Genomic DNA, 26,494 nt, shown 5'->3' with positions numbered 1-26,494 from the left:
TACAGAGGGTAATCTGCTTTACTCAGTGTCTAATGATTTAAATGTTAATCACATCTAAAAAATGCCTTCACAACAACATCTACATTAGGGTTTGACCAAACTGGGTGCTGTGTAACATAGCCAAGTTGACGCAAAGTTAACCATCACAGCATATTTTCTAGATGAACTTTTAACATAAATGTTAGAATTCCTTTGAATTTAAAGGTTATTTCAGGAAGTACTGATATCTTCATTTATTAAAATCTCTTTTACAATTTTCTTTATTTGTAGGTCTTGTACGTTTTTTCTTTCATTTATTCTTAGTTTTTTAGTCATTGTTAATGTTTAATGTTTTATAATACTTTTCATTTGAATAATGATGCCACACAGAAAAACCATTGATTTTTATTTTATCTTGTAACTGATTACAGTATTAAATGCTTAGTTTTCTAGTTTGCTTGAATTTTCTAGATATCTACTAAATTTGTCTTTTTCTGTTCAATGTCTATGCCTGTTCTTTTTTTTTTTTTTCTTACTGTACTGATGGCTAGAACTTCAAGAAAAAATATCAAGTAAAAGCCATGATAGCAGGCGTCCTTATCTTCTTGTTAATTTGAAGTGTTTTATCTTAATTGGGTTGGCCAATGTTTGTTAGGTACATGAAGTTTAGAAAAAGGGATTCTATGCATTTCCTTTGACTAAACAGTCTGTATTAAGCTAGTCACTGGGAGTAATTTGTCTATTTCACCTGCTTCATAAATTTTCAGTTTCCTGAAAATCAACAATTTATTTTTGCATAGACCTCAGTTTCATTTTTTAATTGCTTGAAGTCTTTTTCCAAAGCAATAGGTATAGATCTTAAAACTTTCAAGAACATGTCTATATGTGATAAACTGCAAATATCATCGGTTTTGTTTTTTGTAGACATTAATTTTGGCTTCTATCACTTACCTGACTATGCTGATTGAGTTACTTAAATGTTCAGTGTTTACCATTGTAAAATAATGATATTAGTAACTATATTTTATTGTTGCCATAAGGGTAAAATAAGCTAATATGTGCAAAATAGCAGGGTACCTGGGCCATAATAGTTTGTGTTCAGAAAACAGTAAATCTCTCATTTATAATAAGAACTTTTAATCACCTGGCTTAGAATTAGAAAGAAAGAAACACAAGTTAGCTGTATCCCAAAATGCTCTGCACACTAGGCTTAGTCCTATATACACTGTTGTCTAAGAAGAGGCTACTTCTCTTCCTAACCTAGAAATCTACTGTTCAGTAAAGTAGAACCGTAATCTCTAGGCAGAACTATCACAGGACAACACAGGTTTAAGAATTTGAGGTTGAAACCCATGAGCAGAGTGGGCACAGCTTAAAAGAAAAGAGTGTTTGTTGGAGGCCAGAAGCCGAGAGTCTTGAAGTCAAAAAGACTGGTATCCACATTCTGATTCTTCCATGCACTGACTGTACGATCTTGGTTATGTTTCTTAATCACCTGAGCCTTAGTTTTCTCGTCTGTAAAAAGAAGAAGAAAACAATGTCTACTTTGCAGGGTTCTTGTGATAATGAAGTATATATGAAATTTACTGAAACATATTTAGTAGGTATTCAGTGTGTTACTTTCCTTTTTGAGTAAATCTTATTTTAACATTACTGTTCTTCTAGACATGTGATTTAATGAAGTGTCCTGTTGGGGTTTTTTTGGGGTTTTTTTTTTCCCCCCATGAAAGTTTCTGATAATCTGAGATAAGCTGTGAAGTTTTAAGAAGGAAGCTAGCGAGACTTCTTTATGCCCTTGTCCTATTCCATTTTATTTTTTTCTTTTTCATATTAGTGTATTCTTCAGCAGATGTCATGTGGACATCTTTCTATATGCATTTAGAGTGATTGGATAAGATAGTCTTTTTATAAATTTTCCAGCTGACTGAAAATATGCACCCATTTTCAGGGCACATAGTTTCAGAAGTTTCTAGTTTAGATAAATGAGCATTTTAGAAAAATATGCTTACTGCTTAATTATGAAATGAGCAGATAGAAAATAGTCAAAAAGAATACACTGCACCTATAAAATTGGAAGGAAAGCGAAATTTAAAATTTTTATCTTTTCCAAAGTGGCGTTTGTGTAAAGCATGGTTCATGTCTATGGACCAAGGTCCTCAGGAGCATGTAGAAAAATGAGATTATACATGATAGCTTGTTGGGGTTACAAATGATGATAAACGTCTGTTTTTATGAAGTCTTTTGTGCAGAGAATCAGTCTAAATTTTTAAAATGGAATATTGTCATACCTATTCCAGAAGCTGCTTGATAGATTTGATTATGATGATGAGCCAGAAGCTGTGGAAGAATCAAAGAAAGAGGATGCTGTTGCCGTCACCACCGCAGCACCCACTGCTGCTGTGCCATCCGTGCCTGCCACTGCTGCACCTGCTGCTGCTGCCCCTGCTGCTGCCTCTCCTTCTCCACAGTCACCATTGTGAGTTTCTTTTCTTTTTTTTTTTTTAATTCCTTGGCAGATATAGAGTTGGTAGTAGTTGTAATCATAATCCAAGTAACATTTAGCAATAAAAATTATTTTCAGTAATTGTTTTGTGAAATCGTGATATGGGTTTTCTCTTGAATGGGGAGTGGATTCTATCAGATATAGAGTGAAAAATGGCTTTTATGTTGGGAATAATACTGAGTGTCTAAATTAATATATGGCTAAATATATGATTCAGTAAAATATTAATTACACATAACTCCTGAACCCCATTCCTTATGTTTCTATAATATAAGTGTGGCTGAGAAATATTATGTGCTTTTAAGTGGGTAAAAAGATTGCTCACCTTTTTTTAGTGGATTTCCTGGAGATGGCATGCAGCAACCAGCATACACACAGCATCAAAATATGGATCAGTTTCAATCTCAAATGATGGGAATACAGCAGGATCCAATACACCATCAGGTAAAGGCATTCTTTTTTGCAGCTTATTTTTAATAACTCAAGACCTGTTCATTAGAGCATATAGTTTGCACTTTACCAACCACTATCGTTTACTTGTGTGATTGGCTAAGTAGTACTACAGCTCTCATAAAAGCGATTGAGCATCAAACTGTCATAAGTTGCTTTTTTGCTTTAGTTAAAACAAGGATGTGAAATATTACATGCTCATTTTAATAATAGGTATTTTAGTTAAAATAGTTAAGATTATGGTTCTGTTTGAAGCAACTTATCAATTTAGTTATAAAGCTCTTTTCTTTGCAGGGGTCTTTTTTCTGTATGTTGTGTGTTTAGATACTTTAAAGGGCTTTCAGCTCTCAAGCTTCAGAAATATAATTTGAAATCTGCCATAAAAGGAGCATACATAACACACTGGAGAGTTTGCAGGAAGTTAGTAGACATTTGTTCATTGGATTTGTTTCTGTAAATTCTTTAATTCAGAGTTTCTTGAACTTGGCTATGCATCTAAATTATGGGGATGGGAAGGGACATTTTAAAAAATACAGATCCTGATCCTCCATTGCTACAGTCATTCTAGAGAATGTTTGTTTTAAATTCTGCAGTGATTCTGTTGTACAATCAGCCTTGGGAAATACTACTTTATAGCCTTAGTTTAGAAAGCATTCTGAGGGCCGGCCCGGTGGCGCACTGGATAATGCGCCGCTTGGGAAGCGCGGCAGCGCTCCCGCCCGAGGGTTCGGATCCCATATACAGACCGGTTCCCGCTCACTGGCTGAGCAAGGCGCGGGAGCAACACCGAGGGTTGCAATCCCGTTGCCAGTCCCCGGTCCGGTACGGGGGCGACACTGAGGGTTGCGATCCGTTGCCGGACACGGAAAAATGGATAATGCGCCGCTTGGGAAGCGCGGCAGCGCTCCCGCCCGAGGGTTCGGATCCCATATACAGACCGGTTCCCGCTCACTGGCTGAGCAAGGCGCGGGAGCAACACCGAGGGTTGCAATCCCGTTGCCGGTCCCTGTCCGGTACGGGCGCAACACTGAGGGTTGCGATCTGTTGCCGGACACGAAAAAAAAGACAAAAAAAGGGGGGAAAAAAAAAAGTAAACCTAGAAGTCACTGCTTTTAGCTACTCTTCCTTCCAAAAGTCTTAATTGCCTTTAAAGTTGAAAAGAAACCATTTGCAATAGAGTACATCTGACTTTAAGTCTGTCACATTGTTTTCTTATATAAATAAAGCTATGTCTTTAAATATATAAAACCAATCCTGTGTATTCATAATTTTGAAATGAGTTGTAGAATTTTTAACCTATATACTTGGATATATAGCAATTCTTTGAGTAAAGATTGTGCCTATGGAAATTGTTAAACAGTTGTTGAATGTCATTGTAGCTTTCCTTCATTAAAGTGTATTAAAGATGTTTAACTTTTATGTAAAGTAACTAAGGGTTTTGCAAATTACTTTTGGTAGCTATTAAAATCTACTCATATACTTTCTTTAAAAATGAAAGGTTCCACTTCCTCCTAATGGACAAATGCCAGGATTTGGACTTCTTCCTACACCTCCATTTCCTTCTGTGGCTCAGCCTGTGATTCCTCCAACTCCACCAGTGCAGCAGCCGTTCCAAGCTTCTTTTCATGCACAAAATGAACCACTTACACAGAAGCCACATCAGCAGGTAGAATTTCACTCTCAGATTAATTCTTGTTTTTTTTTTAGTTGCCTTGACTTATTTGCAGATCCCTGCTTATTTGCTTGCTGTCTTCATTTTTTAATATGAAGAAAGATATTGGGCATGTATTAAACCCTATCTGTGCTCAAGTTTTTTACCTGGAAAATGAGCATAGTAATTCTACCAACTTCCATAGGGTTCTGTGAGCCTTAAGAAAGAGTGTAGAAGGCTCGGTCAGTGCCTAGTTCACATATTAGATGATGGGTTATTAAAGTGGTGTGTAAACTTATACAAATTAACTTGCAGAAGTAGGGAAGTATTTTTCTAATCTTGTCAACTATATAAACATTTTCTTTCAGTGATGGCCAGTTATTATTAAACTAGTAATTTTACTAGTAAACAAGTAACCAAAAGAGAATTGCTTCAGAGCAAGAGATTTTTAATTTAGCGTTTGCTAGATCTTTTCCTCTTGCCTTATAATTTCCACATTTCTCATTTTATTATTTATTTATCTTTTTTTTTTTTTAAGGAAATGGAAGTAGAACAACCTTGTATTCAAGAGGTTAAGAGGCATATGTCTGATAACAGAAAGTCAAGATCTAGGTCAGCATCCAGGTAATTTATAGAAAATGTTTTTCCAAACTTGTATGTCTTAGGAGACAGATTAAAATCAGATTGGATTATTTTAATATATTAGCAGTGTTAATAGAATAATGTGGTATATTTGAGGGAAGTACTGAATTTTTTAAAATCTAAGGTAGGTCATCTTACCCACATTTTTCCATTTTAGTTGTTCTGATGCCTATGTATATCTATACATGGTATTTAGAAAAATTATATATTCAAAGTTTCTTTACCACTTTATCAGCCAACAAAAGTGGTGGAAAGATCACCATAATGCTTTAATTGGATTATGTTTTTAATTGCTGCAGTAAAGAAGATTTTACTGAGAAAATGGATAATAGTAGTAGAAGTATATATCTACCCTTAAAATTAGCTTCTTTCACATCAAGGATATAAGTTAGTATAGTACCAGGTGTATTGAAGATGAGAGAGACTTTTATAAGCTGACAACCTTATTTATTTCATTTAAATTATATGTATGCTTTTTAACTTCAGACATATTAAAAATCTTTAAAATGAATTTTCTGCTATTGAATGCTTACATATCCAGGCATTGAAATACCTAATTTTTTTTTTCTTTTCAAATTAATACCTGCTTATATTTTCCATTTTTTCTCTATGTGCTATTTTCATTCTTCCTCCTTGTGAAAATAGGTCACCCAAAAGAAGGCGATCTAGATCTGGTTCTAGGTCTCGAAGGTCTCGTCATCGACGTTCTCGATCTCGGTCCAGGGATAGACGTCGACATTCTCCTCGGTCTCGATCCCAAGAAAGACGTGATCGAGAAAAAGAGAGGGAACGCCGACAGAAAGGACTGCCTCAAATCAAACCAGAAACTGCAAGTGGTAATTAAAGCTTCATATTTAAACTTCAGCATTATTTTTTAATGTCATAGGTTTAAAATGTTTTATAACTATTAGCAGAGCCATAAATGAAATGTTATAACCATGTTGATTTTTATTCTAAATACTCCTTTATTTTGTAAGCTTATTTGTTTGTATTTGTGTATACCTTGGCTTTGCTTTTTGTACATTAAGCTAGCTTGTAAAGCAGCAGTAAAAAGTGAACCAAACTAACAGTGATGGGTCATAGTTTATCCTGAATTTATGTACTATAAAGTCTAACTAGTTCTCCTTAATTAGCTCTCCTGCACACAGTGAGAACGTTTTTTTCTAGAATGACTACTACCTTCTTACTTCTATAAAGATTTACAGTTTACAAAATATACTAGCTTGCATTATCTCCTGAATCTCATCATATGTCTTTAGAATATGCTTATTAAGGTGTACTAGACATATTCTTAATATAACTCAGTAACTGTTATTAAGAATTTAATTTATGATGAGGGAATAAGTAAAATTTCTGACCCTGTAAGGCTTAGTACCTCTAGGGGACACAGTGTAAAAGAAAAACTGTTAAACACTCAAGAGTTGGAAAAGGACAGCTACATATAGTGAACAAAGCACTAATTTGTTGGTAATCTAGAGACTTAAGCTCAAGTCCTAGTTCTGCCATTCACTGGCAGGGTGACTTTGGGCAAGTTACTGCTTCTCTGGCCTCAGTTTCATGGAAGAAATTCTTAGATTTATCCACAAAAAGGCCAGTTTTTTCTAACTTTTATGTATATATTTCACTATCCTGGTTCCATTTCTGAAAGTACTAACACAGTTTACTAGAATTTCTAAAATGTATATGGGATTTACTGTTTAAACTTGTGGTATGATAATGTATCTCATGTATATTTTGTGTAATTTTTTCTTTTTTATGTAAGTTACAGTGCTGCCCATTATTAAATGTGAATATTTTTATGATTATAATTTTATCTTAAGTTTGCAGTACTACACTCTGGGTAGGACAGCTGGACAAAAGGACTACTCAGCAGGATGTTGCTAGTCTCTTGGAAGAGTTTGGTCCAATTGAATCAATTAATGTGAGTGTTTATTAAATTGTTTAATGACTGGACAGATGTGATTAATGTCATTTTATGAAATTAATGACTCGAGATCTAAGTTATAATTTGCCCAGGTTTGTAGAAGATCTGGCTAGAGTTTAGGTGTTCTGAGTTCATGTTTATTGTTTTCTGCATTTAACATTTCTTGGATAACCAAGTATAATTTAAAACTTTTTTCTAGGCTGGCTGGTTTGCTCAGTTGGTTAGAGCGCAGTATTGTTAACAACAATGTCAAGGGTACTGGCCAGCTGACAAAAAAAAAAAAAGCACAGAAAATAAATAAAGAAAACCTTTTTCTAGGAAAGTATTTACATAACAAAGCTTGGAGGACTCAATTGTCAATTGAGACCATACTTGAATTGCCAACTTTCAAGTGAATTTAACCTTAGATTATAGAAAACTGGCTGTGGGGGAGAAGGAGGTAAGAGTTGGGGTTGTTGAAACTGGTTACTTAGTATTATATCTTATTCTCTTGGACTTTGTTACCATCTTTTGTAATATTAAACTGTTTTGGAGCAGATGATTCCTCCCAGGGGTTGTGCCTATATCGTTATGGTTCATAGGCAAGATGCTTATCGTGCCCTGCAGAAACTGAGCCGTGGAAACTACAAAGTGAACCAGAAATCCATAAAGGTACAGTTTTATACCTTATGATTTTTTTAAATTTAACATGTAATTATGTGGCAGCCTGTTAAAAATTGTGAGTTTGGGCTTAGAAATAACTTTTGACACTGAGGCATTTCATTTGCATTTTTTACAAAAGAGATTATCATGTAAAAAAACTACAGTGTTTAATTAACATAAAATTTTAAGTGTTAAGTGCATGGTAGAATTTTTTTTGTAGATGGGCTCATCAGAGGTACTTAATTGGTGCTTTAAATATAATGTCATTTGGTAATGATTTGTCTTATTAAAAAATTTTGGATATTTCATATTTTATTTTTTTAAAGTTTGCCATCTCATCTTAGAATTAACTATGAAAAATATTCACTAAAGATAAAGGGAAAAATACAGGTGCATGATCATTTTTCCCCTATGGAGCCAAAGTCAGTGTTTCCTTAATGTCCTAACACCCTGTTCTACCATTGGATTGCACCACAAAAGGATTTTGTCTAATGTTTAGTAATTATGAGATAACTATAGACTTTCAAAAGTGATCACCAGTATGCAGGACTGTGTAGGGAACTTGAGCCTTTCCCTAATAAACCTTTCCCTTTTCTCTAAGTTTTATGCTGACTGGGTTGGGTGGGTGGGGGAGTTGTAAAGAGCAGGTGACAGTGAAATTTCCATCCTAGGACAAAGTGGGAATAAAGAGTAACTAGTTTCATAGTGAGGATAAGGCTTCAAGTGAGATCCAGGGGTAGCTAGTCCAGATTGCTCCCTTGCTGCCCAAGTTGGAATGAATAGAATGATAGACAATAGTGAATTCTCAAGACAAGATCTTCTCCCTTACTTTTTTTTTTTTTTTTTTTTTTTTTTTTTAATATTTTCACTAATGGTGAAATAGATTGCGTGGGCCTTAAACAAAGGAATAAAGGCAGATTATAAGCAGTATTGGGATGTGGAACTTGGTGTTACTTATATTCCATGGGACAAAGTCAAGCCTGAGGAACTGGAGAGTTTTTGTGAAGGAGGAATGTTGGACAGTGATACCCTTAATCCAGGTAAAGTAGAGTTTAATTACTCTTACTGTAGTGCATATGACAAATCAAATGTCCTGTTTATTCTTTGCATTAGGAAGTGATTTTTGAGATTTTTTAAGTACTTCTTATGTGCCAATCCCTTCATTATAAATTGAGGATACAGTAGTGAATAAGATAAACATGGTCTTTGCCCCATGCAAGTTATATATATCTAGTGAGAGGAACACAAACACAAGTGAAATAATTAATGATTGTGGTCTTAACTATTATTACAGAATTAAGTAGATCTTACGGAGAATTTTTTATGGTGAAAATTGAATAGGTCTTAAACTGAGCATTGTTGGTATTGTGTTTTAATCCAGTGCTTCATAATACAGTCATGTATTGCTAACAACAGGGATACATTCTGAGAAATGTGGAGATAAGCAATGTCATTGTTGTGTGAACATCATAGAATGATAGTACTTACACAAACCTAATGGTATAGCCTACTACACACCTAGGCTATATAGTATAGCCACTAAAATCTTATGGGACCACAACCATGTGTGGAGTCTGATGTTGACCACAAAGTCTTTATGTGGCACATGGCTGTAATTTCTTTGGAAAATTTTAAATATCCAGAGAAGCTATCTAAAGTAAACGTGTAAGTTGTTTGTGGGCATGAATATTGAAAATGCCAGATTGACAGTTTGCAGTGGGAAAATGGCAGAATGTATAGGCCTGACCTGGAGATTGCTAGCAGGAACAAGAAAGAGTGTAGGATAGCACGGCAAAATAGAACAGACATTTAAAGGAAGCTTCAAGCAAGAGTGATGGTTTAAGAGTTAAAGGGAGGTAAAACATGCTGGACTGTTCTCACGCCCCATCTCCTCCATAATGCATGATGCTTTCACTTAAATAGCTAGGTTTCTGTTCAGGCAAACGGTTATTGAGGGCCATCTATGTGCCAAGCATCTGGAAGGCTTTAGATCAGGGTAAAAAGAGTAAGATAGTAGAATCCTGGGGCTCATGGTCCAATGGAGGATTATTTGAAGAGTTCAAGAATACAGGAGAATCTGTAATGAAGCAGGGCCCCAAAGGATGGAACACAAAGATGGTTCTATTTTTCACCTGACTAGAAAATATGTGGAAATAGGTGGACGGTTATCTGAGTTATCCTTTAATATTAGAGAAAGTTTATTCAGGAAATATTGGGTGTTTCATTATCCCTTTTTCTTTTTAAATCCAAATGATATACTCTGTGGTTAAGAACATAGATTCTAGAACCAGATGTGTCTAGGTTGAATTCATCCCTGCCACTTATTAGGAGTGTGACCTTGGACAAGTTATTTTTGCTTTCCTCATTTGTAAAATTGGAATAACAATAATAGTATCTACATACAAGAATTAAATAAGTTAGTATAAAAAAGTGCTTATTAGGCACATTAGGCCTGGCACATAGTAATAAGCATTTTTCTACATGTTTTCTATTGTTATTCATCAATTTAAATAATTACTGTTTATAAAATTACCATAGGTATTTCTCTAATAATCAGGCTGCTTTTTTAAAAATAACCAACATTTTTTATTTCTAGACTTAAAGTTATAAACAAAAAATGGTAAATTCTTTTGCTTTAAATTGTTTTTAACTCACAGATTGGAAGGGAATTCCCAAGAAGCCTGAAAATGAAGTTGCTCAAAATGGAGGTGCAGAAACCTCACACGCAGAACCAGTATCACCCATACCTAAACCTTTACCTGTGCCTGTCCCTCCTATTCCTGTTCCTGCACCTATAACAGTGCCACCTCCACAGGTGAGAATATTTGGGACATTATTTAAACTTTTACATTTCTGGAAAATCCTTTTCTAAATCTTATTGTAGTTGTATGTCTTGATTCATAGTCAAAAACATGAGTACACAAAGCTACATATTTTTCATATTTTGGTATATCAGATCTATTGTTTATAAACTCTTTAACACATTCTTTTCATAAATGTTAAGAAAACCAGAATATATTACCTTATATCGGTCTAGATTATTCAGTGTCTTACCATATAATATCCTAGGCATGACATGTGAACCTATTAAAGCTTCATATATTCTGTTTACTCTATCTTTTCATCTTACTGGATCTTTATTCTTCAGGGAGTTTATGTCCTGAAGGAACTTGGATATGTACCCAACAAGCAGCTGCTTTGAAGGAAAGGGAGTTTTTCAATCTTAGGTTTTGTTGATACCATTATGAAATTTTTTTAATGGATCATTAAAGCTATTTAATAAATTGAATGCCATTTAACATGAAGATATATTTTTTGTTGCCTAATCAACCAACCTGTTACTTCAAAAGAAAGAATCCACATTCTGGTAGAACTAGGTTTTATTCCCAACTCCATTGTTTTACTCAGCAGTGTGGCTTTGGGCAAGTCACTTAACCTCTAAGCTTCAATTTCCTGTGTATATATGGGCAACTTTCCTTTGCTGGCCTTCCTCTGGTATTCCTTCTGTGTCAGAATTGTTTTGAGGAAATAATGTATGTTAAGTACTCAGCATGTTTCCTGTTACATAATAAAAGATGAATAATGAAAAATCTTTTGGTGAAAATTACAAATCTTGACCCATAATTCTATTTGTGATCTACTAGATTTTTCTTGTTTTTCAGTACCTTCCTTTCTCAGTTTCTCACAGTAAATCTGAATCAGATTAAGCTGAGCTATCATAAAAATGCATTGCCTAGTCTTGATTTTTCTCATTGTAACGGGAAAATTCTATGCTTGGATACATACTTCGCTGTGATAGTTTTTACATGGGCTTCCAAATTGGCAGACTCTCTAGTTGACCTTTTTGATATGCCTTTCTGGTGTAGTTTCTAAAAATTCAATGTGTATCAGCAGTCATTTATAGAGACCTGACTAATGTGTTAAAATTGATCTTTTTTTTTTTTTTTTAAAGAACAAAACAATAGCTAGCATTTGTTAGGTGTTTATTAAGTACCAGGCACTCGTGTTTAATATGTATTAATTCATTTAATCCCCCAAATTATGTGAGGTTGGCCATTTTCCATTTTAGAGAGTTTAAGTAGCTTGCGCAAGGTCACACATCTAGCTAAGGGGGGGCAGTTTGGCCATAGGATATGGTCTTAGCCACTGTGTGAATTGCCAAGTAGCCTTTCTTAGAGCTCTGTTTTCCAAAGTTATTTGATCAGACCATGGAACATTTTTAAATGTATCATGATATCAGAACACCAGTAGATGCTGATGAAATACTACGTGAATTTGCTGTCATAAAGAAGAGGGAAAAACTTTGCTTTATACCATTTGGGATGAGTACAGGTTAACTACCACCTATTATCTTGTAAATTTATTGTGGTAATAAGCACAAATTTATTAACATCTCTTTTTTCAATAGTAGGATATATTGTTTATCTACACTCACTGTATGGATGGGAGGGTGACTAGATACATGGTTTCATTTTTCTTTTTTTCTAGGTCCCACCACATCAGCCGGGTCCTCCTGTAGTAGGTGCTCTCCAGCCACCCACTTTCACACCTCCTTTGGGAATTCCCCCTCCAGGCTTTGGTCCTGGTGTTCCTCCACCTCCTCCTCCTCCACCATTTTTGCGCCCGGGATTCAACCCAATGCATTTACCACCAGGTAAACTGAGTTGTTTGAGAAGATATTCTTTTAGAGCCTGTAATGAAGTGATATAGCATAAGTTGTTTTTTTTCTTCTAGGTTTCCTTCCTCCTGGACCCCCACCTCCTATAACTCCACCAGTATCCATTCCTCCTCCTCACACTCCACCAATAAGCATCCCAAACTGTAAGCATGTTTTTCTTTTATGTTTACTTGTCCTCTTGGAGCTGGGGTAGGAGGGAGAGTGAACCAGTAATAGGGCCTAGAGTATCACAGAAGAATGTTGACCGGGGAGATAATTAATTATTCAGCTTCACATGTTGATGTAATTATATTCCTTAGCTACTATCGCTGGTATAAATGAAGACACTACAAAAGACTTATCTATTGGAAATCCCATTCCAACAGTGGTGTCTGGGGCTAGAGGAAACGCCGAGTCTGGTGACAGTGTGAAAATGTATGGCTCTGCTGTGCCACCTGCTGCACCCACGAATCTGCCCACCCCTCCTGTAACCCAGCCTGTTTCACTTCTTGGTAAGTTATTTTTTTTTTTATCATTAGTTTCTCCTCCCACCCCCACCCCCACCCCCAAGTTAGGTTTTTAAAAACAATGCATATTTTGGTAAAATGTTCTCCAGTGCTATTTTTTTTTAAGGAAGATTTTATTAATTCAAATATGTGTACTTGGTCTTTACCAAGAGACAATCTCAAAGATGAAATTTTGTTTATTAGTTTGTGTTGAAGAAAAGTTTGGATTTGCATCTCTTAATTTGGCATAGAAAAATGATTAGTCTCTGTGCAAAGGAATTGGTACAAAGTCCATGACTTTCCCCAGTTTTAGGAGGAATATTTCTTTGACAACATAGGTTTTTCTCTGTCTGGATCAATTTTTACCCATGTGAAACCCCTGGACTTTGGTGGCATTCTTTGTGGGCTGGCAAGAAATCATCTTTGATCAATTGCAATAAAATGGCTTTGTTTTCTGTGTGATAGTTGCATAGCCTGAGGTACCGTTTTCCCACTGACCCCTCACTTTTCTTCTGCAAGAGTTTATCTGTTATACTCTTTACCCACAACTTCACTACTGTGATCAAGGGAGGTATGACTTAGATTGTTTACATCTTTAAGAGGACTTACCCTTGCTTGCTTAAATTATAATTGAATGCATCATATCCTTATTATAGTAGACCATCTTTTAAATTAATAATTATGTTTGAAGTGGTATTGCCAAGTTATAATTAATTAACACTTGGTTCTCCTAATAGGGAATTAAAATTTGCTGAGTGTTACAATGTTCTAGATCTGTGAGCCCATTGTATTTTTCAGAGATATATGTGTATGTATGAATGCTTTCATAATCTTAGATATTTTTAGGAAAGTACCCATTGGTTGCCTCTCAGATGTAGGACTGTGGGACACTGGTTTGTAATGGAGAACTTTTACTTTTCACCTATATCTTTCAGTACTGTTGGAATTTTTTATTTTGTGCATGTACCATATTTATAATAAAAATCAATTTCTTTTTAAATGGCACACTGTATTCTGCCCTTTCCAAGACTGAACTTAGGGTGATAATAAACTTGATTTTTATTTCCCTTAATATACAGATTCGGTAATGATGAGAGAGGATTTGGGATTAAAATTTATCACAAGTAATATAGCATTAGTTACCGTAATGATGAAAAATGATTTATTTAGTGAAGAAGTTGGCTAAGAGGTCTACATTATAATTGAAATCATATAGTAGAAGGAACGTTGATTGGAGTAGGGCCAGGGAACCTTAACGTCTTTGGATCTCAGTTTTGATGTGCTTTTTCTCTTTTAATACAATGGTTGCACAGGAATCACAGGATCTGAATCGGATAGAGTTTTCTGATCAACCCCTTTTCCTCCACGCTCACCCCCCACACACACACACCTCTGAATATGAATTCACCGTAAAATGGAATTTTCTAGAGTAGGGTCAGTGATATTAGGCCACCTGAGACTATTTACAAAATTATGTGCATTTGTGCTTTTTTCTGGGCTTAGTAAATTCATTGAATGAGTGAAAAGATTTCATGACCTCCAAGAGTTTAGTAATCACTGCTTTCAAACAACCCTGAAGAGTAAATAGCCTGCTTCTGATTTAACATTTAGGTCTTAAAGACCCTGTCCTTTTTTTCTTATCACTACTGAACATACGAGGGGTCTTCAGAAAGTTCATGGAAGGATTCATATTATCTTTTAATTCAGTTTTTCCATGGACTTTTTGAAGTACCTTTGTACAATTTGACCTCTACATCTACATGTAAAACAAAAGAACACAGATCAAAAGTTGGTAAGCTTGAAAAATAAACTTAATAAGCTAAGCACTACTTAAAAAAAATTACATTTTGAATCTTTCTTATTAGCATTTATCATTAGCTGACATATCTGTTGAGGTGTCTCTTTTCCCTCCCACAAGGTGGAAGGCCCATGAGAGAGGAACATTTGTTACATGAGTAAGAGGATAAATGGATGGTTTTCAATGCAGGGCTTTTCACACTTCACCTCTGATGATTGTCTATAACTTTTCATACAGAATTTAAAAATTCAAGGCTATTCCAAATCCAGAAAGGTGTATAATTTGACATAAGATGAAAATGAAAACTGTTTTATTAAAATAAGTGCTTTTAGCTAAAATGAAGTAGTTTAGTTCCAATCATGAGAAAGCCTTCCAAGCTCCTTCAGTCAGAAATCTTGAAGAGTGTCATCTCATGAATCTGGAGAAGAGTACTGCCTCATGAATCTGGAAAAGAATACCACATGCCCTTTTAGGGGAAAAAAATTTTTTTTAATGTGTATGCAAGTAGAGTAGGAGTTGTCCAAAAAATTAATCACAGTTCCATCATTTTGATAAAGGAATGTAGTGATCACATCGTAATATTGCAGTACTAAAGGATCAGTAATTAGGTTGGGATATTGTTGGTGTTAACCAAGTGATGGAATGCTAGAACTAAGATGCTTTCAAAGTTCCTCTTGGTGCTCTAATGTTTTCTTTTAAGATAATAAAAGGAAATGTTATGCTGACCAGAAAACTTTAAGCCTAGAAGTTGATACTAAACTTTGAGTTTCCTTATCTGTAAAGGGGAATAAAAATGACACTCCAGGGTGTCGTGATGAATCAATGGGCTAACATATATAAAGCACTTCACACGGGGCCTACCACAAGATAGACACTTAGTGAACGGTGGGTGCTTATTACAGGTAAGAAATGTCATAGATGATAGTTTGAACATGAAGAGAAGAATATTTATACTTTGTAGTTCTAAAATTGTATTACTTTAGCTGTGACTCATTTTAAACTGTTGTATTTGCTGGCAGACAGAGGAAGTAAACTTTTTAGGGAAAAAATGTATCTTGACATTGTTGTTTCAGTTATTTTTAAGGTAGATTAGAGCAGACCATAAATTCATACATATTAAAGTTCCATCATTTAACTTAACTGAGAAGATGTGTGTTAGTCATAGTGGTATTTCATTTAAATAGCACAACTTGATACCTATAGTCTTTCCATTAGTGATATTCAAATAGTTTTCTTAAAGTGGAAAGTAAAAACATCATTGAGACTTAACTGAGTTCTTGGATCTTAATTTCTGAAATGTGGCAATATTTTTAAACTAGTAGGGGTCAAAGAAACGTTTAACAAACAAGTCTCAAAAAATTCTGTGGAGAGGCCTGATTATATTGGGAAGAGGCAGTGGGGTGCATTAAGGATGGTTTGGTTTAAAGAATTTTCCATGTCATCAGACTTAAATGTGGGTGTTAGTTTGGGAATAAGGACTATTTGTTTCTGGCTGAGGTAGCCCACATTACTGAATTTGGAGAGAACTAAACCTCCATCTTTTAGAGATTTTGATTTCTTTAGTAATACTGATAATCTGAAACTATAAGATAACTTGATGCACAATAAGAATTCATTATTACTTGATTTTAAAGAAACCTGTTTTTAGTATTTCGTGCACCAAAATAGCTAACAGTAGTGGTTTCAATAAAAGCTAAAGATAACATTCTACAGTTGGTCATTTAGGATAGAAAGAATATTAAAGATGATAGCAATTTAGTTCATTCTCTTTACTGTATAAGTGTCTATGTTTACTTTTCAAAAATTTTTGTATAACATGTATCTCTAATATGATGTACAGCATATTTTTATTAAAAGTTCATTGTAAATGTGAAGTTTGGGTTACTTTGGTGTTCACAACAATAAAAAAAATACACACAAAAAATGTTTCTTTGTGTTACATATCTCTACTGTGTTATACCAGTATATCCAAAATGTCTTTTCAAGCAAAAACTATTCTAGGTTAAACTCATTGCTTTAAAGTCTCTTTTGATGAATACATTTATTAATTATTGATATGAAGAGATTCCTTCCAGTTTTTGTCGCACTACTGTAGATGATGGTGAAGTTTATAAATAAGAATTGGTAAGATCACTGCCTAGTTGTTGATAATTTTTGTTACTAGAAGTTTTAAAGTAAGAGTCACAAATTGTTGGCCTATAGGCAGTGCTAGACGGTGGTGTCTGATGCACTTCAGTCCTTGAATGGCTGCAGTAGGCATTTGGGTTGACGATCCCAGATTTGGACACTTTAAGAAATTATGTGGACATAGGGTTTGTGAATTATTATATTTAAACAGGTGTGTTTGTTTTTATGCAATATTTATGATTTCTAAAACTGCCTAGAAGATGAATAATTTTACCAGCAATTTCAGTAATTGCTTTAAAATTGGCATTTGATTTGTGGTAATTTCACTTAGCTTTGGATTTCTTGTCTTTGTCTAGAATTTTCTGGTTTTTTTAATAGCTAATAATTTTTAGCAACATTTAAATTTAACATTAGAGCACCAGTCTACTAGTAATGCACTAGTCAGTCACTACCACTGAAAGGAAACCTGAAGAAAATTCTTGAGTTTTTAAAATACTAAAAGCAATACTTAATTTTTTAAAAACAATTATTGCATTTTAATAATTTTTTTACTTTGAACTTTGCTATGTTTGGTGACATTAAATTATAAACTAGAGGGATAGACCAGGTGTTTGATTTGTTACCAAAATCTGTTGACTTTATCCTATAAAAGTGTTACTCTTTGAAGGCTTTAAAATATTTTAGAATTAAAATACTTAGTATTGCATTATGTTATTCCACTAGTGTTACATAGTAGAAGTGACTCGTAAATACACATTACAGTGCCTTCAAATTAGTATGTAACATTGTTCGGTGGATACAGTGGATAATTCAAAACAGCAGTTAATCCACAACAGATATTTTTCTGGGAGTATGAATTTATGCATAAATATGCTTATTTTCTCAGAAGACAAAGCACTTCAAACAAAACATAAAGTATTGCGCAAAAACTTGAAAGTACTTCATCAAGTTGTTTCCATGTCCCTCTGGGCTGTCACTTCCTAGGCTGCTATAAAATGCCAGCCTGAAGAGTTCCTTTTAAATTTGAAACTCTCTGATGGACATCTTGAGGAAGGGGGGGCGGAGTCAGAAACTCTGGGCTGTAATTGATTTTGGGGTACAAAGATATTGCTGTGAAGAATTTCAGGTAAGATTTTTTTCTAGCTAACATTGAAAATAAAATTGCCTACAGCTAATCTCATTCAGTGATAGAAGGTTAACTGTATATTTCAAATTTATTGACTCTAATGAGGTTCTTAACTCAAAGTTGTAGCTGTTATACTTTGTCAATTATAGTAAAATACTTAACAATTGGTATATAAACTGGAATTCTACGAAGCAAATATAAATGATCTATAGAGAAATTGACCATGCAAAACTTACTATACATTATTTTGCAAGAAACAAGGAGTCATTTTTAAAAGGTAGTAATCAGTCCCTGTTTCATTTGAAATTGTTTTTCATGCATTAGATGTTATCAAAACATAATGTACCTTTATGCTAAAAATAGACACATCTCAGTATACCTGCATTATGTGTTACTGAAAACTCACATTTCTCTTAAAGGTCTCTTGCTAACATTCTAAGCATGATTTTTTGTATAATGCAATCTGAAATGTCCTTTCTCTCATTCATTGAAAACTAGCTCCTTATTTTTTCATTTTCCCCAGCTCTGAGAACACAGTGCCTACTATAAAAATCACCTGGGAGTGTTTTCAAAATAAATATGCCTAAATGTTATTAATTGGTGAATCTAGGCAAATGAAAACACATGTTGGTTGTACTGTTATTTCAATTTTCTGAAGGTCTGAAATCAAAAAAGGAGAACATTTTGTCTGGTTAAAAATACCTAGTGATCCTCCAGCACTGAAGGAAGAGATGAGAGTGGTTGATATATCTTTTTCCTCGTGTGGAAAGTTTTATTTTAGGTTTATGCAAAATGCCACAGTGACATTCACTCTCGTAGGATCAAATCAAAAAAGGTGGAACTGCAACTAGGAAGAGAAAAGGAGGTTGGAAGAAAAATACAGCCTTTCTCAAAGTTCAAGTCCTCCTGAGTTTACACTGGAAACATTGTCACCGCCTTTGGAGAGAGACCTGGACCTTGTGGCCTATGTTTTTATCCCCTGGGAAGTATCTTCTTGATGAGTTTAGTCATCACCTCTGTAGCTACCATTCGTTCATACATTCAACATATATCAATTTAGTACTTACTGTATGTCAGGTATCTTTCTAGATCCCAGAGATACTAGAATGAACAAAACCAGTCTTCACGGAATTTATATTCTAGTAGGGACTTGGATAATAAGTTAAGTAATAAATTCACATGTATGTATTCTGTGAAGAGTAAAACAGAGGAAAGTTAGGTGATATGAGGGTGTCACATGAACAGGATGGCCAGGGAGGGCATCTGAGGAGTAACACGCAGAGACCCGAATAGAGGAGAGGAAGCCCTGTAAATACAGGAAAGGCATTTCAGATGGAGGGAAGAACAAAAGTAAGGGGGCCTGAGTTGGAATTTGGCTCATTTGAGGGGCAAAAAGAGGCTACTGTGGCTGGAGCAGGAGGAGCCAAGGAAGAGAGTGGCCAGAGATGAGTTTAGAGAGCATTGTCAAGGGCTCTCAGGTAAGAGTGCAGTGGGAAGTGGCTTAGGGTTTTGAACTGTGTCTTGGCCCAATTTAGGCTTTTTGAAGGATTGCTATGGCTGTTCTGTAGAAAGCAGACTATAGGAGTTGGTAAGGGGGAGACTGGTTGGGATGCTGTTACAGCAGATGAGATGCAAACTAACAGTTCTCATTGGGCTGGTTCAGTGAAGGTGACAAGTGGTTGGGGTCTAAATATATTTTGAATACAGAGTCTCCATAATTGCCTTATTAAGTATGGGATGTGGAAGAAAGGAGTCAAGAATGACTTAAAAAGTTTTTTACCTGAGCCATTAGTAGAATGTAATTGCCATTCTTGAGATGCATAAATCTGTAGGAGGAGTGGGTTTGGGGGAAGATATGAAATTAAAATGTTGGATATTCTAACTTTGATACCCAGATGCACATGTCAAGTGGACAACTGGATAAAGTCTACAGATGTAAATTCTGGTGTCATCAGCACATAAAGATAATGTTAAAAGCCATGGGAGCGTCCTAGGGAGGGAATGTAAATAAGGTAGTGAGAGGGCTGAGCTCAAGAATCCTTCGACATTTAGCAGTTGGAAATATAAAATCCCAAGTGTTAAGACGTACATAGTTCCATATGCCAGGAACTCTTCTAAGTAGTTTGTATATATTAATCAATCATTTAAGCCCCACAGCCGTAGGAGGTTATCCCCATTTCATAGATGAGGAAACAAGCATATGGAGATGAAGTAACCTTCCAAGGTCACATAGCTACAAGTGGCAGAGCAAGAATTCAAAGTAATTTACTCTAACGGAAGCCCTTGTTTGTAATCACTAACCTATACTGTTCTGTCAAGCAAAGGATACTGAGAAGGTGCAGTCAGTGGGCTAGAATGCAAAAGAGGAAGTATTCTGGAAGCCGAGAAAAGAGTTCCTAGAAAAGGGAGAGAGGAGCTGTCAGATGACACTGATGGGTAAAGAAAGAGCGATGAAACTTGCCAACTGGGTTTAGCAAATTGAAGGCTGGTGACCTTGAGAAAATTGGTTTTATTGGAGTGATGGGCTCAAAAGTACAATTTTTTCTAGGGTCAGGAGAGAATGGGAGATGAAATAAATACAATTATGATTTAGAACATCTCTGAGGAGATTTGCTATATATAGCAAATTTGCTGTATGTACACACACACATACATATAGGGGAACAATAAAATGGAGTGATACCTGGAAGGAGATGCAGGATGAGGGAATTCTCATTTCTGAAATGCTCAAAACTACAGCATATTTATTGGGAAGTCTAGTAAAGAGAATTTTGGTGCAAGAAAGGCATATAAACTAAGCTTATATGTAGATGAGGGGATGGATACAGAGTACAAATAAAGGACTTAGAATTTGGAACACAGATGGAAGGAGTAATATGCATACAGATGCAAGTAAATTGGTAGATTTGGGGGTAGGTGGATGAAAACTGTCTAAAGGCCTTTATTTTTATTTTAATGATTGATAAATCTAGGGTAAATATGTCTATAATGGAATATTACTTGGTAATAAAAAGAAACGGTGTACTTAATGCTGAACCTTGGAAAAGATATGCTAAGTGAAAGAAGTCGGTCACAAAGGACCACAGATGGTATAACATTTATATGAAATGTTGAGAATTGGAATAGATTATGTGATCAGCTGGGGCTGGGGCTGGGGCTGGAGCAGGTGAGGGGAAAGTTGGAGGGTGTAATGAGGAGTGATGGCTAATAGATACAGTATTTCTCTTCAGGGTAATGAAAATGTTCTAAAGTTGATTGTGATGGTTACTGTGATATACTGAAAACCATTGAATTGTACACTTCATGTGGTAAATTATAGACTATGTAAATTTTCTCTTACTGAAGTTGTTCTAAAACAAAATAAATACAGCCAAGAGTAGACATGAACATGTGGAATAACTACCTAGGACATGACAGTGAATTGACTAGACAAATTTAAGGTTGCTGGCTAAATTAAGGGTGCTCTTGTGGTTGTAGTTATAAAAATTTTAAATGAGACCAGTCAGCATGCTGGGGGTGGGGTGACACCAGCCATGTTTGAGTCTGATTAGGTAGAAGACTTGCATTTAAAACCAGTGTTGGGGGTTATCCAGGCAACTATGGTGAGAGAGAACCATGGACTCTGAGGCAAGTAAGGAGGAACATAGAGACACAAATGTCATTGGGGTCATAAGCCTGATGGGATTAAAGATTGTTGTGGGAAGGGGTCCTAGAGAGAATGACCTAGAAAAAGAGAAGGGGGGGCCAAAGAATGGGGTACTTGAAATTGAGAGTTTGGGATAATGAAGTTATTGCTCATGAAACGTCCAGTACCTCCTAGAGGTGATGGCTGTGGTAGAATGGAAGACAAGATCATTGGCTGAGAAGAGGTAGAGGAACTGACTCTACCTGTTCGAATGTTCCCTCTGCCCTTCCTTTCTCTACCTTCCTCACCCACCTTTTCACACAGCAAATCCCTGCTTTTCTTTAAAGATCCAACTTCAATTTCATATCTGTGAAACGTCCAGTCGATGCAATGGGTCACTCCCACAGTATTGAAGTCAGACCTTTTATGTCTTGTGTTTTATATCTCTCTCCCTGACTTCATACATTCTGTGGCCTGTCTTGGCAGAAAACTGCCCTATTCATTTATGTACCTTCGTGGTCTTTACTTACATTCTCCTGAGATTTCAAGGTCCACGTTGGACTCCAGCAATGAGGTCAGCCTGATCTGCTTTCCCTGTAGCCTTTTAATGTATTTGTTCTTTATTTCACACAGTTCCAAATTTCTTTGCTCAAGATAGCAATGAATGGTGTCTTCCCTTTATCTTTTTATTGTGAAACAACTGAATTTTTTGATCATCATAAGAAATAGCCTCAGTTTGGTCTTGATTATTTTGCGTACGTATTTCCTGTACTTTTGAATATGAGTACAGACGTTTGGGGTCATCACTTTTTTGGTCTGCCCTAAGACCTCACTGCATTAGAAAGTTCTAAGTCTTTTATCTAATGTGTTTCCCAGGTCTGAGCTCTTCTTTTTTTTTTTTTTTTTTTTTTTTTTTTTTTTTTTTTTTTTTTTTTTTTTTTTTTAAAATTTATTTTTGTTTCGCCTATATTCTGGATGAGTTAACTCTGTGATTCTTCTCTTCTGAGGTCTAAGTATGCAATATCATCACCTTCTTAAGCACATTTCCACCATGGTAGCCCAGACCCCTCTGACTCTCGGTATTACCATGTGAAATTTGTCATTTTTCCAAAAATTGCTTCTCTTACTAAATTCCTGATCTTGCATTGACATCTCCATATACTCATTCAAAGCAGAGAGCTGTGTTTCTTCTCTTCAGCTGTTAGTCCTGCCCACTGTATGTCTGAAATGCGTCTCTCATCTCTATCCCTCTTTCAGTTCCGTCTTGTCACTAACTACTCTCGAATATCTTCCCCTTCCTTGCTATCCTGTATACTACTTGCCAGAAGGGCCTTTCAGAAACAAGCACAGAGGTCAACCACCTTGACCTTCAGGTCAAAGTCCAGACTTTTTTTTCTTCCCCTTTTGCAGTGAACATATACTGCTTTTGTAACAAGTTATCTCTAATTCAAAATATATCAAGCGGCAAAAGCCTTTGTTAGGCATGGTAGCCAAACTTTCATTTTCATTAAAATGTTTGTTTTATTCAGGTCAAAGTCCACATTCCTTCTCTTGGCATATAAGGCCTCCGAATTGCCCTGGCCCACTTGTTCAGCCTCATAAATCTCATCATCTATATTTTCTCCTCTCCTTAGTTTTCATCAGAAGTCATTTTTTTAAATTACCATTCTCTGAACATACTTCACTGCTTCACCTTGCTAATAAGCCTTTCCAAAACCTGCTTGACCAGTGATGTCCTTCCTTATTCATAGTGGCCTTGTCTGTTCTTCCCTTCCTTTGAGACCCTATTCACACATCCCTTGTAACTCTTAACTCAGATTCACACACCAACTTAACAGTTCCACTTTTGTGTCACCATAATACTAGCTTATGCCATCTATAACAGTTGAAATCTGTCTGTTTCTACTAGACTTTGTCCCATTTGAAGAAAAACATGTTTTATTGATATCCCCATCCCATTAAATGAGTTAATGTGAAGATCAGATGTTCAGTATATGTGTGAATGAATTACACATTGTGTTGTGCTTTGAAAAGGAACTAAAAATAAACTTTACATTTGTGTATAGATCTTTGTTTTGTAAACATTAGTGTTTTTTGGGTTTTTTTAAACAAAGATGACCGGTAAGGGGATCTTAACCCTTGACTTGGTGTTAATCAGGACCACACTCTCCCAAGTGAGCCACGGGCCAGCCCTAACATTAGTGTTTAAATGATGCATATGGCATAACTACATGCAGCATTCTAATAATATGGACTAAGTACAGCATTCAAAAACCTCCCTCTTGGGCCGGCCCGGTGGCGCACTGGATAAGTGCACCGCTTGGGAAGCGCGGCGGCGCTCCCGCTCGAGGGTTCGGATCCCACATACAGACCGGTTCCCGCTCACTGGCTGAGCGAGGCGCGGGAGCAACACCGAGGGTTGCAATCCTGTTGCCGGTCCCCGGTCTGGTACGGGGGCGACACTGAGGGTTGCGATCCGTTGCCGGACACGGAAAAAGACAAAAGACAAAAAAAAAACCTCCCTCTTTACTGGATTTTGTAGATCAGTGACCTCATTTTTTTTAATAGGAATAAGTGGGAAACTTAGATAGTAAAATTTTGTAACTACTTGAGTTGACTTGAATAGTTACTGATAGAATGCAGTCCCTTTTTTTTTTTTTTTTTTTTTGACCAGTAAGATCGCAACCCTCAGCTTGGTGTTGTCTGCACCATGCTAAGCCAGTGAGTGCACCGGCCATCCCTATATAGGATCCGAACCCGTGGCCTCGGCGCTACCAGCACCTCACTCTCCTGAGTGAGCCACAGGGCCGGCCCAGTCCTTTTTCTCATTAAGACCTAACACATTGTGTTTCTCAAATGTTTTAAGTACTTGGAGTAGTAAAACAGCTTCTAATGAAAGCCAGAGGAAGATTTTGATGTTCTTTTTGAAAATTAGTATAATTTCCTTTTCCAGCTTATTTTGGCATTTATCAAAATGAGTCTTTAAGATTGCTTGCCTTAGGTTGCTACTGTGCCCTCACATTGGGTGGTGACAAGTAGAATGGCGTACAGTATAAAATGTGAAGATTCTGGATTGAATTTCATTTTGGTTTAAGCTCCACAGGAAACAGCTGAAAATGGAGTGTCTTCTGTGGTATTGACATTTTTATTTTTGTTATCTTTTTAGGCACTCAAGGAGTTGCACCTGGCCCTGTAATTGGGCTCCAGGCACCATCTACTGGTCTTCTAGGTGCCCGACCTGGCCTAATACCACTCCAGCGCCCTCCAGGAATGCCTCCACCTCATTTACAGCGATTTCCTTTGATGCCACCCCGTCCCATGCCGCCACACATGATGCACAGAGGTCCACCACCAGGACCAGGGGGCTTTGCGATGCCTCCACCCCATGGAATGAAAGGTCCCTTTCCACCGCATGGCCCCTTTGTTAGGCCTGGTGGAATGCCAGGGCTTGGGGGCCCAGGGCCAGGTCCAGGGGTGCCTGAAGACAGAGATGGAAGGCAGCAACAGCAGCAGCAGCAGCAGCAGCAGCCACCACCTCCACCACAGCCACAACAGCAGCAGCCGCCACCATCACCACAGCCGCTTCCAACTCAGCAGCAGCCACAGCAGTTTAGAAATGATAACAGGCAGCAGTTCAATTCAGGTAGAGACCAAGAAAGGTTTGGAAGAAGATCTTTTGGAAATAGGGTGGAAAATGACCGGGAACGGTATGGGAACCGTAATGATGATAGAGATAATAGTAACCGTGAAAGGAGAGAGTGGGGAAGAAGGAGCCCTGACCGGGACAGGCACAGAGACTTGGAAGAGAGAAATAGACGCTCTAGTGGGCATCGAGACAGAGAAAGAGATTCTAGAGATAGAGAGTCTCGTAGAGAGAAGGAAGAAAACCGAGGAAAGGAGAAGCCTGAGGTGACAGACAGGGCAGGTGGTAACAAAACCGTTGAACCTCCCATTAGCCAAGTGGGAAATGTAGACACTGTTTCAGAACTTGATAAGGGGGAGTCTGAGTCCGCAGTTGTAAAACCTTCCGAAGAGTTACCTGCTGAGGCTACCTCATCCGTTGAACCTGAAAAGGATTCTGGCTCAGCAGCAGAGGCTCCTCGTTAGAGACTGGAATTTGTCAAAGTGTGACGGTGACACTTCCTGGAGTGTAGAGCTTGAGGTGTACAGATGCTGTATAATATTTGCTCCTGCTATATCACAGCCCCGCGGTAGTTGGTGGGGAATTGTAAGCAATTTGATTGCTTCCCTATTTAAAAATAGCCACAAAATAACAAAAAATACTGAAAATATGAATAAATATTACCCTTTTTGCTGTAACTTTTTAAAAGTTTTGACTTTAAAAAGTTTACAAGTCGTAATTAGAAGTGCTCTCTATTTTTTTTTTTTTTTTTTAATTTAAGACAAGGTAATGGTGAAAGCTCCTCAAACAATAGGGATGTTTTTAATAAACTCTATTTTCGTAACAAACTTTAATGTGTGCTATTATTCCTACACTGCATTAAGGTGGAAAGGATTGTTTACCATCAGAGTTTGAGCTGTTAATACTATATTGAAGTCTAAATTAGACTTGATGGAAATAGACTTTTGTAGTTATTCTCAAACACTTTCATTTGTAATACTTTTGATTTTTAGCATTTCAGTCATAAGATATAGATTAGTGGTTTTAATGTTAATGGAAAAACTTGTTAGTGTTTGCAATTCAGTCAAGGTTTTCTTTTCTTCCATTAGCTTTGTAGTAAATGTTGCCCTAATTTGTAAACGGTTTTTTTGTTGCCCTAATTTGTAAAGAAATTTTACTGGGGGGTGGGGGTGGGGAGGGATTATCTGATTGCCTGGGTTACTTACGTAGATTGGGTATTTT

At 36.4% G+C, this 26,494-nt stretch overlaps 1 protein-coding gene across 2 annotated transcripts in view; it reads left to right on the top strand.

Annotated features, from left to right (window-relative positions):
• The window catches only part of SCAF4 (SR-related CTD-associated factor 4), a 52,468-nt gene extending 26,368 nt beyond the window's left edge, over positions 1-26,100 (top strand). Inside the window, exons 8-20 of one of the 2 annotated variants that reach the window (XM_008566506.1) lie at positions 2,277-2,455; positions 2,818-2,926; positions 4,431-4,598; positions 5,122-5,207; positions 5,871-6,061; positions 7,046-7,146; positions 7,687-7,800; positions 8,675-8,831; positions 10,449-10,606; positions 12,280-12,445; positions 12,526-12,612; positions 12,835-12,960; positions 24,797-26,100. In XM_008566506.1, the coding sequence (XP_008564728.1) occupies positions 2,277-2,455; positions 2,818-2,926; positions 4,431-4,598; positions 5,122-5,207; positions 5,871-6,061; positions 7,046-7,146; positions 7,687-7,800; positions 8,675-8,831; positions 10,449-10,606; positions 12,280-12,445; positions 12,526-12,612; positions 12,835-12,960; positions 24,797-25,737 (2,583 nt within the window). In that variant the 3' untranslated portion in view covers positions 25,738-26,100. Of the gene's footprint in view, positions 1-2,276; positions 2,456-2,817; positions 2,927-4,430; positions 4,599-5,121; positions 5,208-5,870; positions 6,062-7,045; positions 7,147-7,686; positions 7,801-8,674; positions 8,832-10,448; positions 10,607-12,279; positions 12,446-12,525; positions 12,613-12,768; positions 12,961-24,796 lie in introns of both variants that reach the window. The other variant, XM_008566504.1, reaches the window with a different exon arrangement.
• Positions 26,101-26,494: the final 394 nt, after the last annotated feature.

Source organism: Galeopterus variegatus, unplaced genomic scaffold, assembly GCF_000696425.1.
Source record: "Galeopterus variegatus unplaced genomic scaffold, G_variegatus-3.0.2 Scaffold248, whole genome shotgun sequence".
NCBI lineage: Eukaryota > Metazoa > Chordata > Mammalia > Dermoptera > Cynocephalidae > Galeopterus > Galeopterus variegatus.
This window is presented reverse-complemented; position numbering and strand designations above follow the sequence as displayed.